This window comes from Pediculus humanus, genomic scaffold (assembly GCF_000006295.1).
Source record: "Pediculus humanus corporis 1103172107368 genomic scaffold, whole genome shotgun sequence".
Taxonomy (NCBI): domain Eukaryota; kingdom Metazoa; phylum Arthropoda; class Insecta; order Psocodea; family Pediculidae; genus Pediculus; species Pediculus humanus.
The window spans coordinates 380633-401667 of record NW_002986996.1 but is presented as its reverse complement, the minus strand read 5'-3'; the positions used below and the strand labels follow the sequence as shown (position 1 = coordinate 401667).

General features: G+C 27.3%; 3 protein-coding genes across 3 annotated transcripts; all 3 read left to right on the top strand.

The window, feature by feature from the left end:
• Positions 1-4539: 4539 nt before the first annotated feature.
• Phum_PHUM007940 (uncharacterized protein) lies at positions 4540-9118 on the top strand (the record flags this gene model as incomplete). Its single annotated transcript, XM_002422666.1, has 7 exons — positions 4540-4677; positions 6934-7145; positions 7624-7870; positions 7970-8128; positions 8203-8287; positions 8364-8506; positions 8966-9118. The coding sequence occupies 7 exons, from the start codon at positions 4540-4542 to the stop codon at positions 9116-9118; spliced, it is 1137 nt and encodes a 378-aa protein (XP_002422711.1).
• A 1705-nt stretch (positions 9119-10823) lies between these two features.
• On the top strand, positions 10824-12465 carry Phum_PHUM007930 (Lipase 3 precursor, putative; the record flags this gene model as incomplete). The annotated part of the gene is made up of 6 exons (XM_002422665.1): positions 10824-10883; positions 11038-11236; positions 11326-11687; positions 11769-11930; positions 12006-12090; positions 12170-12465. The coding sequence occupies 6 exons, from the start codon at positions 10824-10826 to the stop codon at positions 12463-12465; spliced, it is 1164 nt and encodes a 387-aa protein (XP_002422710.1).
• A 1211-nt stretch (positions 12466-13676) lies between these two features.
• Positions 13677-15381, top strand: Phum_PHUM007920 (Gastric triacylglycerol lipase precursor, putative; the record flags this gene model as incomplete). Its single annotated transcript, XM_002422664.1, has 7 exons — positions 13677-13796; positions 13917-14121; positions 14190-14304; positions 14379-14574; positions 14702-14860; positions 14923-15007; positions 15086-15381. The coding sequence occupies 7 exons, from the start codon at positions 13677-13679 to the stop codon at positions 15379-15381; spliced, it is 1176 nt and encodes a 391-aa protein (XP_002422709.1).
• Between the last annotated feature and the right edge of the window lie 5654 nt (positions 15382-21035).

Below are 21035 nucleotides of genomic sequence, written 5' to 3'. Positions count from 1 at the left end.
GTAAGCAACGTGAGAAATTGTATTGAAAAAAGTATAATTTAAAATTTTTAGGAGTTAAAACAAGTGATAAGAGTTATCAAAAACGCGACCATTTTCTTCGGAAAAATCGTTTCGGAAAAATTTTTATTACTTAATTTTTTTTTTTTTTTTTATTATCGTTTTTCAAAAAGATTTTGCACGATTTGTTTTTAAAAATAATAATAATCATCGTAAATTTTGAGAAAAATAAAATGACGTCACAAAAAAGACGACGCCATTTTCAAAATGGCGTCGTCTACAAAATGGCGTCGAGTTCGTTTGAAAGAAAACATGAGGAAAAGATTTAAGAAAAAAGAAAATTTTTTTTTTCTTTTACTTTTAAACAAATAAAATTATTATTTTATTTTTTTTTTTTAAATAAAAACTACGCGATGATAATGATGATGATTATGAAATAAAATAATAATAATAATAATAATAATGATAAGAAAATAATTGAAACGTGAAAATTTACGCGGTTTTAAATAGAAAAAAAAAAATTTTTTTCATTTTTCATTTTTTTTTTATTACAGTTTGCAAATTTCATGGAAGTAAAAATTCGAACGAAACAAAAGAAAATTAATTAATTAATTATTGATTGATTGATTGATTGATTGATAGTTTTGATCGGTTTATTTTGTAAATGTGATTCATTTGAAAAGCTCAATAAAAAAAAAAATTAAAAAGAAAATCGTTATTGTTTTTTTTTCAAATTGATAAGAAAGGAAAATTATATAAAATTTATTTTTAAGTTTTTGTTTTTTTGTGTTTTGTGTGTTTTTTGTGTTTTTATGTTTTTTTTATGTTTTTTTTGCATCGATTTTAATTGTGCGATATATAAAATTTTATGACGTAGTTATAAGAATGTAATTTTTTTTTTAGTAATCATTCGAATGCGCAAAATTTTAAATTTGAAAAAAAAAAATTTTCACGTCGGAAAATTATAACTTAGGTTGTAATAAAAAAAACAAACAAACAAACAAACGACAACAGGTAAGAATTCATTTATTTAAATTTTTACTAATGTTTTTTTACAATTTTCTTGTTGTGTTGCTTTTTTTTCAACGGAATTTTTTTTTTTTTAAATAACAAACAAACAACTGATGTAACGAAACAATCGACAGGTATCACTTTGGTTATTTTTATTTATAAAACTACCGGTTGTTGTGTTAAATCGGTATTACACAAGTTGTTTACGCATATAATCATGCGTATTTTTTTTTCTTATCATGTTGTTGGTTGTTACGAGTGGTTGTATATGTTTGTTGTGTTAAAAAAGTGTCGATTCGATAAGTTTCTTCTGGAAAATTCTCCGGATTTGATAAACAAAAAAAAAAAATATTTTTATGAATTGAAGTGAAAAAAAAATGCTTCGAATCGCTATTTCGTATTAAATATGGATTCTCTTTAATTAATAATTATCATTATCATTATTATTATTATTATTATTATAATTATTATTTCCAAACGATTTAATACCATTCGGTGCCAGGTACGATGATTTTCTATACTACGATCGGCTGTTTTTTATTTAAAAAATTATATTTAAACAATTCAATTGAATGACTGAAACCATTGCACGGGTAAAAATAATAATGATAATAAAAGAAATGAAACCTGAAAACTTAAAACCTGAAATTAAACTGCACAGGCAGGACCACAATTGCGAAAAGGTACAAAAGTTATAAATTGTTAGAAATGAAAATTGTTAGAAATTGTTATGGATAGTTGAAAATTGACGATTATTTGACTTCCGGTTGTTCGATATTGATAAACGGAAATGGGTGCTACCCGACAAACTCAATAAACTAATTGAAGGACGCGTACCGTCGGAAAAAAGTATCGCAGACAAAAAACAGAAACGAAATATGGGAATATCCAGGATGTAAAAGGGAGTCAGTCATCCAGGCCACCAATAGCCGTGGTATCAAAGCAACCATCGATATTTTAGGACTTTTAGCACAAAAATCTGGAATGAGAAAAATTCCTCCAAAAAAAAAAAACAAATTCGTCGTGATTAAAAAGTGAAAATAATAATAATAATAATAACCGAAACGTTAAATAATTTTATTGTCACTTTTTTGTGTCGTGTAAAATGTTTATTGCGTATACGACATAATTAAATAGGTTGTCGAGGTAATGAAAAAAAAAAGCAAAAAATCGTGTCAGAAGAAACCTTAAACTTAACTTTTAATTTAAAAGAAAAATTACGAAAATTACAACAAAAATTTTCTTTTTTATTGCGACAAAAAAAAAAAATTAAAACGTATAAAAAAAATTAAATTTTATTTTTTTTTGGCGGGAAAATTTATTTTAAAAAAAAGAAGGAAAATTTTTAAAATGATAAATCGTAATAGATTGAGTTTGTTTTTTTTTTTATTGCGAAAATCGATTGGGATTTGTATGCAGTTTTAATTAACGAAACGTTTTAATGAAATTGAAGGCTAATACCACGACAAAAAAAAAATATTAAAACGGTTAAAAAAAAAAAAAACGGAAAAGGAGTGAACGGTAAAAAAAATTTAAATAATTAAATATAACCATAAGAAGATTTTTTTTTTTTCAATTTTTTTGAAGGATAGAATGATAGAAAAAGGCGTGGCAGAAGAATTTTTTCTTTTTTTTCTTTTTTTATACATTTTAGAATGAATTAACCTTGAATGCAAAAAAAAAAAATTTTAGGCCCCGGGTAAAAATTTGAAAAAAAAAAAAAATTTTTTCCTTTTTTTGTCGAATTTAAAAACAAATAAAAAAAAAAGAGAGAAAGGAAAAGGGTTAACGGGAAAGGGGGAGGGAGCAGGGGAGGTCAATTTTAAAAGTCATTAAAAATCGTCAATGAAAAAAATAATTTTTTTTTTCTGTCGTCTGCTGTATAAAAACGTGATATTTTCATATTCATCTGTCTCTCAATAATAATTCTTTAAAAAACAAACGTGACCTTAACGAAAAAAAAAACCGGGAAAATTACGCAAACGGTAATAAAAAAAAAAATTATTAATAATGATAATAATAATAATAATAATGATAATTTGGTATTATTATCAACGGGTAATATTATTATTATTATTATTAATAGACAGAAAGAAAAAAAAAAATTAAAATTTTTGCCCAGCCTCTTGATAATTGTTTGCCCCCTCTCTCTTTATATCACGTTGCCCCCCAACGTTATTTATTTATTTATTTATTTTTCTAACGTTCTTCACTAGGACCATCAAGGTAGCCATTTTCTTTTTTTTTTTTTTCTTTTCAGCCGTTAATTTTTTGACAAAGACGTCGCGGAAATAAATTTTTCACGACGTTCATAAGTTTAAAAAACTTGGATTATTTACTATCAGTTAGTTGGTAAGTCAATCTTGTGCGAGTTCTAAAGAAAATTTTTTTTTCGAAAAAAAAAACCTCTAGCAGAAGACATTTTATTATTATTATTATTTTTTCTATAAGAAAAATCGTTAACAATTTTTCGGATAATATTTTCCGAAGTGTGCTATTATTCGTTTTGTTCGACGATTTTGTAATTTTTTTTTTTAACGGTCAGTTTTTTTTTAAATTTTGAATTTAAATTTTCCCGCTATTTTTTTTTACCGCGAAAATTTTTTTAAAAAATAATTTATTTTTCTTTTCTTTTATTTTCGTTAGTAATTTTTTGTTTTTTTTCCTCGTCGAAAAATTTTTTATTCGTTTGTTTTTAATTATTTTTTTTTTGATTTGTTCGTTTGTTTGTTTGTTTGTTCGTTTGTTGTTTGTTTGTTTGTCTGTTTGTTTAATTATTCTTTTTTTAATTTGTAATTGGATTTTTGCAAAATTTCGTTCATTAATTTGATTATGCGATGACTTCAAATCAATATCACTGTCACAAATCGTTAAAAATTTTCTTTTTTTTTTTTAAATTTTCGATTGTTTTTATTACCCTATTTTAAATTTTATTTGCATTACATTTAAATTAGTTAATTAATTACGCGTAATAATAATAATAATAATAATAATAATAAATAAATAACGAGAAATTTTTTTTTATTTTTTTTTAATTCGAAAATAGTCGAATAAAAGGAAAAGGAAAACGAATTGGAAAATTTTTCATTACCATTTTTCCTTTATCGTGATACGCTTTTATTATTATTACTTTTTTATGACGTCATCATTAATTACATAAGATTATTATACGGTGATAAAAAAAAATAAAAAATAAATAAATAAATAAATTTTTTGTTATTTTAATTAAATATAATTTTGTCGCACGACAATGTTCGTTTTAATTAATTAATTAATTAATAAATGCTCGTTTTCTAATTCTTTATTTTATTTACATAAGAGTACAAATAAAAAAATTATTAATAAATAAATTTATTAAATTATACCTTACAAAATTACGGTATTAATAAAAGTAATTAATTATTTATTTATTTATTTTTTTACACAGATGTTTTCATATAGAAACCAATTAAACAAAAGTTTAAATAATTTCCGATTTTCCGTTTAATTAAGAGTAATAATAATAATAATAATAATAATAATCGTTACAAAATGAAATTTTCCGTCGTGACGTCATCAATAATTTTCTTATACCTTTTAAAATTTTGTTCGTCGGATGGATTAATTTACAAAACGAGAAAACTTCCAAGGAGATCCTCTACGGAATTGTCGGACATATTGAAAAAAACGGTGAGTGTTAAAAAAATTTTCACGGTGGGTAATAATAAAGTAATAAAATTTTCTTTTTCTTCTTCTTATCACTCATTAATTTGTTACCATTTCGCGAATTATTAAAAAAATAGAAAAAATTTAATTGCCATAAGTCGTTACGTGAAAGACGATGATAATGAATCTCAATAATAATAATAATATTAAAAAATTTATTTATTTATATTTAATTAATGACATTATTATTATTATTATTATTATTATTATTATTATTATTGATTTATTACCATTATTATTATTATCATTGGTAATAATAACGTACGACGTAAATCATTATCATTATTATTTTTTTTTTTTTTACAAATGATTCAATTTAACGGTTATTACTTTTTATTTGTCGTTTTTGTCGTCGTTGTTGTTTTATTAATAAATAAATAAAGTAATAAATTTTTTTTAATAAATACTTATTATTATTTTTTTTTTTTTATTACTCGAATTTTTATACGATGAAAAAATAGGAAATCTTTCGTTCTGTAAAGAAAAACAAAAAAGGTTCACGGTAAAAACAACGAAAACTTTTTTTTACGTTACAAAAAAAAAATTACTTTTAAAACGAGTAATAATAATAATAATAATTAATTACCGTCCTTGACATAGAACGACGATGCATACGCATACCGATTCACATTGTCACACTAACCCTTACAATACATAATAAACGTTTTTTTTTTTTTATTACTCGTTTAAATAATAATAATGAAAATTAATTAATAAATAAATAATCGATTGATGGTTTTCGATGAAGAAAGTATTGAAAAAAAAGGAATAAAAACAAGGAGCGGAAGGTGATAGAAAACGACGGAAACCGGAAGAATTAATAATAATAATAATATTTCGATTTTAAATTATAGTACCATGACCGTTGATGGGTAAAATTATTATTATTATTGTTATTATTAATTATTATTATTAATATTATTATTAATTATAAGTTATTATTATTATTATTATTATTATTACTGAATACATATAACGTTAACGTTAAAAATAAATAATTGGATAGTGTCGGGGTTTTATATTCGATTTGGATAATTTTACTTATTAATTTTTTAAGTGACGTCACGAAGCACGATCCAGACGGTTTTCGAAGAGAGAGGAGGGGGGAGAAAAAGCGTTTCCAGAGGCCTTTTTTTTTTTATAAATAAGGCCCTGAAATTCGCGTGAAAAAAATAAATAAACCCAACGAGGAACGACAAACGAATTCGGGGTTTTCGGTTATTGCAGAAACAAACGAAACAAAAAAAATTGTTTAACATCGATGTTTTATTATTATTATTATTATTATTAATAATTTGTTAATGGCGTTGTTTTAAAAAAAGTTCTAACTATTTATTGTTATTATTATTAATATTTTTGTTTTTAAAAATAGATTTTAGATGTAATTTAATTAGGAGAATTAAATTCCGACAGCGGAAAAAGTTTGTCTTATTTAGATAATTATATTAATAATAATAATGATAATGATAATAATGATAATAATAATAATAAATACAAGAACGTGTATTTCGTTCAAGGTTTAAATTTTGAATTTTAAATTAAATAATTAAAGGAGGGGAAAAATAAATAAAAAATTTGATGAGAATTTTTTATAAAAAAATTTTCAATCCGGTTGTTGTTTTTGTTGTTGTGATTGTCTGTCGGTTTGATTAAAATAATAATAATAATAATAATAATAACTTGAAAGTTAATAATTAAATAATTAGAATTAGTTTCGCGACCTTAAAGAAAATTTTTTTTTTTTTGTGGTTATGAAAAAAAAAAAAAATTTCCTCTTTCGGTTGTTTTTTGTATGTTGACAAGTTGCATACAATTTGTTTTTCCCTCCTCCCACCCCCACTCTTTTCCTCTCTCCTCTCCCCGGGGGGTTTTTTATTTTTTTTATTTGTGAGTTTTCGTGACTTATTTTCCCGACGTAATTAAATTCGAATTATTTACATTAAATATTGATTTTATATTTTCACCCCATCCCCTATCATCTCCACCCCTCTCTCAAATTACTCTCCAACAGTGGTAACAAACAAACGAACAAACAAACAAAAAAAAAATTAACCTATGGTCAATGAAAAAAATATTAAAAACAAAATGGCGTTTTTATGACAACTTCCGGGTATTTAATTTAACATAAAAAAAAAAAAGAATACGTGATATAATTTTTTATTAAATTGTTTTTTATCATTATGATAATGATGATGATTATCTTTCGTAATATTTTTCCAGTCGGATTTTACAGAAAAATATGAATACAAAGCGGAAATTCATAGTGTAACAACGGAAGACGGTTACATATTAAAATTACATAGAATAACCGGTAAAAAAACCGATACTGAAGATTTGAAAAATAAAAAAAAACCCGCGGTATTAATCCAACATGGCATCGGTGGAAGATCCGATAATTGGGTATTAAACGGTGTTAAATCCTTACGTACGTAGTAAATTCTAACGACAAAATGTTTATTTACTCTATGACTTCATTATTAATTTTATTTTTTTTAAATTTAGCTTTTCTCTTATCGAATGCGGGTTACGATGTTTGGTTGGGTGATTCGAGAGGGAATAGTTATTCCCAAAAACACAAAACTTTATCATCAGACGATAGGAAATACTGGAATTTCAGGTACATAATAATAATAATAATAATAATTTACCTTTCGAATAAGGGATTTCGTTAAAAAAGAAAAAAAAGTTTTTCAGGTTCGTAAAGTTTTAGTCTGGAAAATAATAAATTTTTTATCGTGACCTTTGAACCTCATCACAAGATGAGTATAATTATTATTATTATTATTTCCCCCTCAATGCGAGATTAAATTATTATTATTATTATTTAACCTTGAACTCGTTATCAACATTCATTATCATTTGTTTTTATCTTATAGAACGTTCGTATATTTTTTTTTCGTTTCGATATAGTTTTCACGAACAAGGATGTTACGATTTGGCCGCCATGACGAATTACATAATCGGGTCAACAGGTCAAAAAAAAATATTTTACGTAGGACATTCTAGAGGTACGACAATGGCGCTCGTTTTACTTTCCGAACGACCGGAATTCAATGAAAAATTTCATTTGCTTAATTTATACGCTCCAGTGGCGTACATAAAAAATGCAAAAAGTCCAGTTTTGAAAACATTTTTCAATAAGAAATCCGCTGGAGAAGTTATGGCAAGGATTTAAATAAAAAAAAAAAAAATTTTTTTTATTTCTTTATCACTGTGATATAAATTATTTATTTAATTGATGCGTTTCCGGTTTCAGAAATATTCGAATGTATTGAGCACAATCGCGTTGCCTGGAGTCAATAGTAAAACTTTACTTTTAAGACAACAACTTTGCGGTCATAATTCGCCGACAAAGGAAACTTGTGCGAAAATTTTCTTTTTAGTTGTCGGATTCAATTACGATCTTTTCAATCAGGTTAATATTTTTTTTTTGAGAAATCCTTAATAATTACTGGATAATTTTTCAGATTTTTTTCTTTTTTATTCCAGACGATGTTTCCCGTGTATTTGACACATTTTCCAGATGGCGGTTCTTTAAAAGAGTACATACATTACATACAAATTGCAGTTTCCGGTATTTTTTTTCCCCCTTTTTTAAGCTTTTTTCCAGATTCGAAATTAAATTATATCTCTTATCATTTTTTCTCCAGATAAATTTAGACCATACGATTATGGAAAAATTTATAATATGAAAATTTATGGTAAACCGGAACCTCCGGAATATAAAATTGAAAATATTACGGCTCCGATATTTTTAACATATTCTTCAAACGATTATATTGTTGACGAGAACGTAAGTATCGTGATTTCAGAATTGGAAAATTATAGTTATTTACAAAGGAAAATAGAAAATAGGATTTCCTTTTTTATCTCCTCCCACTTTTCCTATTTTTTTACTATTATTATCATTATTATTTTGCATAATTGACCTAACCTCGAATGGGATTTTTTTTTTTTTAATTAATCGTCTTCTTTTATTTATTACAAAATTATTGTGTAACGTTTTTTTTTTTTTTTTTTTCTAAAATTGCGTTTAGTCTACCGCAACGTTTTTTTTTTATTCTACTTCCACGTCATTTTTTCGATGAAAATATCCGAACACACACAAAAAGAAAAAAAAGAAATTAAATTAGAGGAATTAACTCCATAAAATAATTCACCCTCGGGAAATTATATTTTTGAATGTTAATTATTATTATTATTATGTACGTTAATTCCAGTGATAACTGATAAGAGGTTATTGACATTTTAGGATTTAAAACATTTGGAATCGAGACTTAAAAGCGTTGTCGGAAAACTCAAAGTCAAACATCCTAAATTCAATCACATGGATTATCTTTGGGGGACCAAAGCGGATACTTTACTCTACGAACCCACTATTAACTTATTCAATACTTATCTGTGATGATGATAATAATGATGATGATGATGATGATAATGATTTCATTCACTCACGTCTTATTAATACGAATCTGTGATAATTTAATTAAAAAGTGATAAAGGAAAGTAAAAAAAAAAAAAAGTGATAAAGTCGTAAAAGTTTTTAATACGCAAAAAAAAAAAAGTATTTTTAATTAACGAATCGATTAAGTTAATAAGTTATTATTATTATTATTATTATTATTATTATTATTATTATTATTAATTAGATTTTAAATAAATGCGCATATATGTATCGAAATAACTTTTATTAACTTTTTTAATAAAAAAAAAAAAAATTATAGTAGAGAAAATTTTTTTTTTGATTCGAGTACAAAATTATTAATTATTATTATTATTATTATTATGTATGTGCGCATGAGTCGGTGCGTTTTATTTTTTTAATAAACAAACGATTAATAATTTTGAAAATATTTTATTTTATTTTATTTATGTATTAATAAATTTTTATTAAACGTCGTTAACGATTTATAAAAATCTTTACATTTACGAAATTGAAGAATATCGAGGAGGGGGAGAGGGGAAATCAAACAGTTTTTATTTTAAATTAACATTTCCGGTTTATGTACATAGTTAATAATTATTCTTATTTGTTTGTTATTAACTTATTAATTATTAAAAAATTTATTAAGTTCAAAAAGAAAATTTAAACGAAATTAAAATCTCGAATAATTTCGGTGATGGATCGAAGAAGAGAAAAAAATTTTACTATTATTATTATTATTTATGATTTTTCCTTGGTAACAAACGGAATAAATCCGATTGTAATCTTAAAAAACAAACAAACGAACAAACAAACATTCAAAATAATATTCAATGGACAATATTTTTTTTAATAACAAAGGAAAAATTTTTACATTTGTTTAATATGTCAATGATGATGATACAAAAAAAAAAAAAAAAAAAAAAAAGATTGATAAGATTGTTTTTTTTTTTTCGTGAGACGAGTAATGATAAGAAAATGTTTGTTTTGATTTTAGGCGAATATCAACAACGACAACAACAACAACAACAACAAAATAGAAAAAGTATTGCAAGATAATCAATGATCAATAAAATATTTTACGATCACGCCACCGTTTTTTTTTTTTCTGATAAAAAAAATTTTTTTTTCGTCCAAGTAAACATTTTCATAACCTCCCCCCCTTAATCACCACCATCCTCCTTGAATTTTAAAATTCGTAATTAAATAAATTGTGGGGGTGGGGAGGAAGAGGAAGAGGAAGAAAAAATTTTAAAGTTATTTAAAATTGCAAAAAAAAAATTGAATTTTATTTTTACCTCCATCTTTCGTTTAAATCAATCGTTATTCGCCTAAAACGTTATCTCTTATCAATACTGCCGATTTTTTTGAATAATATCACGTGACTAATCAAATCAGATTTTTTTATACAAAAGAAAAAAAAATTTATAAGATAAAACATGAAAAGATGACACTTTTCGGTAAATTTTAAATTTTTCAGATGGGGGGAAGGAGGAGAAGGTGGAGGGAAAAGAGGAGGAGGAGTAGGGGGAGGTGAGAACAAATCGCATCTCACGAAACACTCGATTGTTATCAAATTGATAAAAGAAAACTGATGTGTATATATATATAAAAATATATTTATCGCTTCAGTAATGAAAAATCGATCGTTAATCAAATATCAAATGTGATTATTACATTAATAATGATGATAAGAGCGTTAAATTTATTATTATTAATTTTTTTTTTATTTTTATGTCGGTTTCCGGTAAAATCCGACAGCGAATTCGGTACGGATAAATCGATATTAGAAGATTCCGATCTCGAAGTGGTAATTTTTTTTTTTTTACGTTTAAAATTTGTTTTTAAAAAAATTCGTATTTGTAAAATTTATTATTATTATTATCATTTGTTTTTTCAAGCCGGAACTGGTTACAAAATATGGATATCCGGTCGAAACGTACACCACGACAACCGAAGATGGTTATTTATTAACACTTTATAGAATACCGTATGGTAAAAATTGTAGGCAATTGATGTTGAAAAGACCGGTACTTTTACAACACGGTCTTTTAAGCAGCGCTTTTGATTTTCTCATAACCGGACCTAAAAAAGCTTTGGGTACGTTCGAACCCCCCCATCCCCCACCCCGTCAAATATTTTTTCATTTAACCGGAAGAATTAAAAAAAAATTTTTTTTTAACCGACAGGATATATTTTGGCCGATAATTGTTTCGATGTTTGGTTGGGTAACAATCGTGGCAATAGTTTATCGAGACGTCATCAAAGTTTAAAACCGACAAATGCGACGTTTTGGAAATTCACGTGGCACGAAATGGGAAAATACGATTTACCCGCTTTGATAGATTTTATTTTGGAAAAAACGCAGCAGAAGAGTTTACATTACATCGGTCATTCTCAGGGCACGACACAATTTTTCGTTTTCGGTGCTTTATATCCGGAATATCATAAAAAAATTGCCACCATGCACGCGTTGTCACCGGTTGCTTACATGAAAAATTTAGCGAGTCCGTTTATAAAAGCCATGACAATTTTTTACAAAGCAACGGAGGTAATTTTACTAGCCCCCAATCCAACCCCCTCCCTCCCGGGCACGACGACTAACCACAAATTTTTCTGTTTCCGGTAAAAGATCGTGGCAGAACTCGTCGGTATGCACGAATTCCTTCCGCAATCGGAATTTTTAAACGAAATCGGACGTACCATGTGCCACGATAAATTTCCAAGTCTACAAAATGTTTGCGCCAACGTTTTCTTTTTGTTGTGCGGTTTCGACGAACCACAACTCAACAGGGTAAATAAAAAAAAATTCATTTCAATCCATTTATAATAATAATGATGATGATAATGATAATGAAAAACGTTTCAGACGATTTTACCGGCCGTCCTAGGTCACGTACCTGCTGGAGCAAGTACGAAACAATTAATTCATTACGCACAAGGGATTTCCAGCGGTAAATATTATAAGCATCGGACGTGTAAATTTTTTGCCTTATTTCGATTATTATAATTTTTTTTTTCTGGAATTTTCAGGAAAGTTCAGACATTACGATTACGGTTTATTTGAAAATTTAAAAATATACGATTCAATATTTCCACCGGATTACAACGTGAGCTCCATTAACGTTCCCATAGCTTTATATTACGCTACAAACGATTGGTTGGCATCTATAAAAGACGTCAAACAGCTGGAGTCGCAGCTTCCAAACATAATTAACGTATACAAAGTACCATACTCGAAATTTAATCATTTGGATTTTATTTACGCCATAGATGCTAAATTTTTACTCTATGATAAAGTTGTAGAAATTCTCAACAAGTATCCGTAAATAATGAAAAAAAAAAATTCCAGTTTATCCGTTTTGGATAAACATTATTCCAGTTACGAATGTTAAACGTAAAAGGCTGAACCCTTCAGAGAATGACTGATAAGACTCCAAAAATTTATTATTATTACTATTAATTTTTTTTTGATGTAAATAAAATGTTTTTAATTATTATTATTATTATTATTATTATTATTATTATTATTATTATTATTAATTAATTAAAAAAAGATATTATTTATTTATTTTTTAAATTATATCAATTTTTTTTATACAAAGCTGTTGATAACGTTTATCACAAGATTTTAAAGATTTCAAGGTCACTCTAACACCTGATCCCTTTTTTTTAAAGTGGTTTTTTGAAGAGTTTTTGAAATTTTTTTGATAAGGGGAGGGGAGGGGAGCAGTAGGAGGAGTAGGAGGGAAGAGGGAAAGGAGGAAGGGAGAAGGAGGAGGAGGAAGTGGGCGTGACGGAGCGGTCGGTTACATCATGGCGTATGTTCGGTTGTTTTTTTTTTTGCGAAACCTTTCCAAAACTTTTTTTTAACCAAAATGACTTTATCGATTATTAATTAAGGTCAATCCAATTAAACCTTTGTTATTGAAAAAAAAAAAAAACAAAATGGCGGACCTAAAAGGTTTAAATAAAAAATCCGATTTCGGGAAGGAGAAAAAAAATTTTTTATTTATTTATTTATTTTTTTTTCAATCTTCCTGGATGAAAAATAATTTTTTGTTTGTTTGTTTTTCCCTCTCACCCCCCCCCCCCGCATTCGTTTGTTGCGTTCGATAGTAGACAAACTAAAAGGAAGTAATGAGATTTTGTTATCAATATTCGTTATCACAACTGCCCACGATGTTGTAAATGTAAAAGAAAATTTCACGTCGTTTTAACTCCAGAAAATATATTATTATTATTATTTTTGATTATTTCATAACAATTCCAGATTATTTTTAAGGGAACAACAGAAAAATTTGTGGTCGCTATCACCTAATGAATGGCATACCGATGATGATGATGATGACATTGAATCATATTGGATAAAGTGACACAATATTAATCGCCATTGTTGTCGCGGTTGTGGTTGTCGTTGTCGACGGTCCAAAGTTTATTATTCTCCATATTAATCCTTGAACGAATCGTTTGTTTTTATTTAAATAGTTTGTTCGTATTAATTTTTGTTGTTGTTGTTGATTTTGTTCATCATAAAATGATGGACGAAAAGTGCCATAATTCGTTTGTTATAAAATTTTTTTTTTTATTTAATTTTTTAATTGTTGTCGGACAAACGGTACAAAAATACAACCAATCACCGAATGAATATTTAAATACGGTTTGTATTATACAAATTTATTCGACAAAAAAAAAAAAAAAATTTTCCCGTCGTGTTTTTTGTTTGTTTTTACTTGTGAAAATTCTCTCGCGATGATGATAATAAATTTTTTGTTATCAGTTGCAAATAATAAAAAAATATGGATACCCGGCAGAAGCGCACATGATAGAAACAGAAGATGGTTATTTGATAGAAATGCACAGGATACCACACGGTAAAAATAAAACGATGGGGGATGAGGGGAAAAAACCTCCAGTTTTTCTCCAGCACGGACTTTTTTGCAGTTCTGAATTTTTTCTTTTGACCGTTCCAAACAATTCTTTGGGTTAGTATGAATGTTTTGGTCGAAAATTCGTTATATTCATTTTCATGATTTTTTTTTTTGTTCTCCAGCTTTTATTTTAGCAGATTTGGGATTCGACGTGTGGTTGGGTAACGTTCGGGGTAACATTTATTCCAGAGCGAACGTTAAATTAAAACCGGACGAATACGAATTTTGGGATTATACGTAAGCAAGCAAGAAAAAAAATTTATTAATCGTTTGTATAACATGCTCCATTTTTTTTCTTCCTTTTCTTTCAGTTGGCACGAATGCGGCGTTTACGATATTTCATCCCAAATCGATTTCGTTCTCCAGAAAACAAATGAAAAAAAATTAATTTACGTCGGACATTCCATGGGCACGACCATGTATTTTGTTTTAATGTCGGAAAAACCGGAATATAATAAAAAAATTCAAGTCGCGCAATTAATGGCTCCGATCGCTTACATGAAAAACGTCAAAAGTTTATTACTACGTTTTTTAGCCCCTTTATCAAAAGAATTTATGGTTGTTATCATTATCATCATCATTATTATTATTATTTTTTAGTGTTTGTATCTAATTCGAATCGTTATGTTTTCAGATCATATCGAAACTTTTTGGCGATGGAGAATTTATATCGCATGGAGGATGGTTGACGAGACTTGGAAAAATCATTTGCGAACCTTTGAAAATAGAAGTTCGATTATGTTTAAGCGTTATTTATTTATTGGTCGGAAGCGATCCACGTGAATACGATCAGGTATGATTAGAAGTTTTATATGAAACAATTGAATGATTGATTGATTGATTGAATGTTTTCAGGCGGTTTTAGACGTGCTTTTAAATCATTTTTCCGGTGGTTATTCCGTTAAGGGTGTTAATCATTACGCTCAACTCGTTCAATCCGGTGAGTTTTTTTTTTTTTTTTAAATGTACCTTCATCAGCATTATTATTATTATCATTTGGTTTTTTTTTACGTGGTAGGAAAATTTCGTCAGTACGATTATGGTAAATTAAAAAATTTCATTCAATACGGTTCGGTTAAACCACCGGATTACAATTTGAAAAACATAACGGCTCCAACGTATTTATATTTGGGTAAAAACGATTTGCTGTCGACCATACCTGATGTTAAAAGGTTGGTGAAACAAATGACAAGCGTAAAAAATACTTTTCTGGTAGATTATCCGAAATTTTCACATTTGGATTTCGTACTGTCGAAAAATGTTAAGAAAGAACTTTACGATTATATGATAAATGATATCATGTCTAATTTGTGAATAAACGTTTAATTAAACATTTTCGCGTTGAATTTGATGACGTCATCATTTCATCGACCAAAACAAAAAATCGAAATGCGATGCGATGACTTGATCGAATGGAATTTACCTTTGTTAAAAAAAAAATTGTCATCGCGACGGTTGTAATGAGGTCAAAAACATAAAATGGAACGTTCCTTATTTAAACATTGACGATTATGTTTTATTAACCTACTAAGTTGTTTAATAAAACAAAAAGCATAAATTCAACGACAGCATTTTAAAAAAAAACATTGAAAATTTTCATCTGTTTAATAAAAATTCAACTTTTTTTACATACTAAAATAATTACGCCTGTTTTTTTTAAATTAGGCAAATTGTTATACTTAAACGCATGACAATTTGCATATTAAAAAAAAAAAATAAAAATAATTTTTTTTCGATATTAGCAATTAATTTGATGTTTGTTTTTGTTTTGGTTTGTTTCGTTTGTTGATGATAACCTTTTCGAAATTTTTTTTTAACATTAAAATTATTTTTAAATGTATAAATCATTTTAAAACTCGAGAGATACAAATATCAGACTCCCCTCTCCGAAAAAACAAAAACATACTCCCCCTTTATTAAAAAAAAACACAAAATGTTTACAACAGAAAAAAAAATGATGATGATGATGATGATAGTTTTAGTAGTACGGGTATTAATTTTTTATTTAGGTACGAACTTCTCGGTACACGTCTGTTTTTTTTTTTTTCATCGTCGTTTCTCATTCTACATAATCAACAAAGCGTATAAAAAAAAAAAAAAAAAAACTTGTTTATAAACTATTTGTATTAACCAAATTGAAAACATAATGCGTGTTGTTGTGTGTTGTGTTAAAAAAAAACAAAACGTAACTAACTAAAACGTCGTGTGTGGAATTAAAAAAAAAATATTTCAAACGAATAATACATAAAAAGAAGGATTTTTTTTTTCAAATCAAAACAAGGGAGAGAGAGAGAGAGAGAGAGAGAGAGTCATGCCGTTGTAGATCATCGGAATGTTTTCATTTCGCGCAGTGGCGTGCGAAGTTTCATTGAGTTAATAATAATAAAACAAAATTTTTTTATTCGTATTCGTTGTTTGTGCGTTTGTTCGGTTCGTTTGTTGTTTGTTGTTACATTTACCCAAAAAAAAATATTATTAATAAATAATCGATTGATTATTTTTATTGTATTCGTATCGTTAAAAGAAAAAAAAATTTGTTTTAAATCGCGAGTTTATTTTATAACGTCGTTGTTTTTTTTTTTTTAAATAATTTTATACTACCGAATTATTATTATTATTATCATTAATATTATTAATTTAAAATTTTATTTATTTATTTGTTATTAATAATAATAATTTAGTGTAAAAATATTATCGTGGGATAGATAGAAGAGATACCTGGTTTGGTTTGGTTGTCGTTTTTGTTTTTTTTTTTTATTTATTTATCGTCGACGTACCTTATTCTGGAAATCCCTGGAGAAAAATATTCGGGAAGGTGAGTGTGTGGTGTACATGTTTTTAAATATTTTTGTTTACGTTTTTATTATTTTTTTACCCGAGTTGTTTTCTAACGCCACGTGCCTTTTATTATTATTAATTCGTCGTTTGTTTTTTTTTAAAAAAATATGATTCGATATTGTTTTTATATTGAATTGATAAAGAACGAACGTACGTTTTGATAAAGTGGTTTTAGAATAATAAAGTGTCAATAATCTATGAGAATTATATTTTGAAATGTTGGGGAAAATAATAATATTAATAATAATAGAGAAAATACGACGACGATAGAGTGAAAAAAATTTTTTTTTGTTTTTCATGAACACGCGAAAGAACTTTCGATCGCGTTTAAAAGGTCGTTCACGCTTCCCTTTAATTGTTTTCATTTTATTTTGTTATTCCAGCTGGAGAAATTTTTTTTTTTTTTTTTTTTTGCGACGATTATAAAATATTTCGAAAATTTTTTTTGCGAATCCGACTGATAGACCGCCTACCCGTCTACCTACCTACCTACCTACGTACCTGCCTTGCTTACCCTCCGGGTAATTTTTTTAAAAAAAAATTTTTTCATGTAATAGGAGTTGATGTGCCTGAAATTATTTACGACGGAGGATTAACGGTAAACTCCAGCAAACAACCGCAAATTTGTTTTTTGTCCTTCGTTGTGTTTGTTGTTGTTGTCGGTATCGATGTTATTATTATGATCATCACGTCGAATTTGAGAGAGAGAGAGAGAGAGAACAAAAAATTAAAAATTTTTCGACGTCGTTATTTGAGTTATTAACGAAAATCTATGACGTCATTGTGTGTTTTCTTTTACGGTGATTTATGTAACGATGACGATGACGATGACGATGATGATGACGATAATGATGATGATGATGATGATGGTAAAGGACGAGGGGAGGAGGAGTTAAATTTTTTTAACGGGTAATGAAGAAAAGTAATAAATTACGAAACGTCAAAATATTTATCATTTTTTTATATTTTTACGCAAGAGGTCAAATCTGGAATTCTCCAGTGATTTTTTTTATAGCAACAACAACAACAAACCTTCTTATCGATAAGAAAAAAAAATTTCCCAAATATCGTAAACGTTATCGAAAAACAAAACAAAAAAAGGACAAAAAATTGACCTCAATTTTACTCCAGGCTGGAGACCTTTAACGTTTTTTTGTTTTTTAAATTCTCACCGTCCTTTTGTTTATTATTTTTATTACTATTCGGTATCGTCTGCAATAAAAAATCATTCAAGGTTGCCCCCCCTCTCCCCCTACCATCCTGTTGCAATTTTATCATTTCCACCTCGTCTTTCATTGTCTTGTTAAAAAAAAATCAGGAGGAGGAGGAAATCGGTCGGTGATAAGCAAAAAAAAAAAAACCTTAAACGTCGATCATCGATACTGCGAAATCCTTAATTCGCTTCTGTCTTTGACAATGCAATTATTATTATTATTATTGTTTGTTAGTTTCAATGACGTGAAACGTGTAGTCGCAAGTTTTATTATTTACTTAAATTCTACAACATTTATTCTTCGAAACGGCCTGAAAAAAATTATTTTTCTCTGTTCTGTTCTTTTCTTTCCTTTTTCTAATTCCACGACGATTTTTTTTTGTTTTCTCTTTTTTAATATTTCGCCGTGTATTTAATAAGCGATGATGTTACGTAACGGAAATGAAACGAATATAAAAAGAAAAGTTGTTTGATTTTTTTTTTTTTTATTGACAGCGGAAGTGACGAAATTAAATCGATTAAAATCGTTTTTTACTTTACGATCCATTTCTTAGTCATTATTATTATTATTATTATTATTACGATTCGAAATTTAATTTTTATTATTGTGGGACGATTGCTTACGTCAACGTGAAATGAGAAAAAAAAAAGAAGAAGAAAAAGTTTTGGGGAAGGGAAATTTTAACGAATTGTCGCATGGAAAGTCGCATTAAAATGGCGCCGTCACTACCGCCAACGTCGTCGCCATCTTCCTCGCCATCGCCATCGCCCCCACCACCACCACCACCACCATCGCCACCATCGTTTAAATAAAGTTGTTTTAATATTCCTCGACCTCGACATTGGAACGATGCCCTAGAAATTTTTTTTTTGTTTTTATTATTACAAATTTTTTTTGCCTTTTTACATTTCGGTTGTTTGTTGTCGTCGACAAGGACGACGACGACGACGACAACAACCACGACGACTTTCGTTTGTTTTTATTGATTTTTATATAGGCCGATTTATGTTTTTCATTGTGTTTCACTTTTGTTACCTTCTCGGATAAGCCGGGGTTGGGGGGACCCGCGCACCCGACGAAGGTTGAATTTTTGTGGAAAAAAAATTTTCCTTATTTTTTTTTTGTGTTGATGATATTCTTACGTTCGTAAATTCGCGTTTGTCGTTGTTGTTGTTGTTTTGGTTGTTGTTGTTACTGTGATTATTCGTATTTCAATGTCGAATTCGTGATTGACCCTTTGTCTAACGACTAACTAAGCTGACTACGTAAAACGTTTTTTAAATTCATTTTTTTTTTTATTATCCTCTCTCATTGTTCCTTCTACACGTCTTATCTTCGTTTTCCATATTGATTATAATAATAATAAGAGGAATTGTGAGTGTGGATGTGCGCGTGCAACTTTTTAAATCTTTCCAGAAGAGAAATAAAATAAAAAATAATAATAAGAAACGTGAGGATTCTTTTTCCTAATAAAGACAAACAAAATGTGGGTTTTTAAAATAGTTTTACGGGTTTTTTCGGAGAAAATTTTCGATTATTATTATTATCATCATCATCATCATTATTATTATTATTAAAATCGTCATTTATTATATTTAAAAAAAAAAAAAAATGAAAATTAAAAAACGTGACGAGAAAAACTTTTTTTTTTACGAAGTTTTCAAAACAGTTTTTTTTTCTACTCATTTTGTTGGGGGAGGGTTGGAGGGGGAAAGGAGGTTTCGTTACAATTTTAAACGTCTTAACCCCCTTACTCCTTTCCCCCTTATTTATATTATTTATCAAAGTTATTAAAAAAGTTTAAAGGTCAACGATATTAACATAAAATTTTTTTTTCCCCTCTCTTCCTTTCAATTTTTATTTTTTTTACTCTTATCTATCCATCTATTTATCCATCTATTTATCTATCTATCTATCCATCTATCTATTCATCCATCTTAGTCATCATCATCATCATCATCATCATCGATGAAAATAAACTTTAAAATTTTTTTTTTTTTAAATAATTTGTTTGCTTTCTCCATTTAATTTTAAGAAAAGAGAAAGTATTAAATTTATTTATTTAAAACTGAACCATTTTAATATTATTATTATTATTTAAATTTTAAATAATGGATGCCGCCATTTTTTTTTTTTGTTTTGTTAATGGCATTCGAATGATTTAAAACACGCGAATTATTTGTGCCGGTGAATCGATGGATGACGTATTTCCGGTTTGTTTCGATCCTCTTAACGTATAATAACGTTTGAAAAAAAAAATGAAAATCTAATGAAAGTTATTTAAAAAAAATGCTTTTGCGTTAATCGTTTTCCTTTTCTCAAGTTGACCTAATTAATAATAATGTTAATAATAATAATAATAATAATAATAATAATAATAATAATAATAATAATAGTGTCAATCACGTATTTGATTTGATTAGTGTGATTATGCAGGTGTGTGTGAATATTTTTTTTAAAAGACGATACGAGAAAATATAATCGCGAGGGAGCAAATCGAATGATTTCATTTTGTTTTTGTTTTTATTTTTGTCAAGGTTTTTAAATTTTTTTGCTATGTTTGTACGCAATCGATTTGCCAGCAAAACGAATTTTTGCTAAGAACAAAAGAAACTCGAATGATTCCCCCCTCAAAAAAAAAAAAAAAAATTTTTTTTCGTTCGTTCAAATCGAGATTTTATTGATTCTGTTGCGAAAATAATAATACGACGATTGAATTTGTAACAATTAAAGAATGTAAATAATCGTAACGTTTGTCGTTTGTCGTTTGTTTGTTTGTTTGTTTTAATAAACATTTATTTGTTAAACTATTACAAACTCGTCGTTTTCCACACCCTAGTCGTCATCATGACGAATATTTTTCTAACAAAAAAAAAATTTTCGATTGTTTTTTCCTTACGAAACAAACAAACAAAC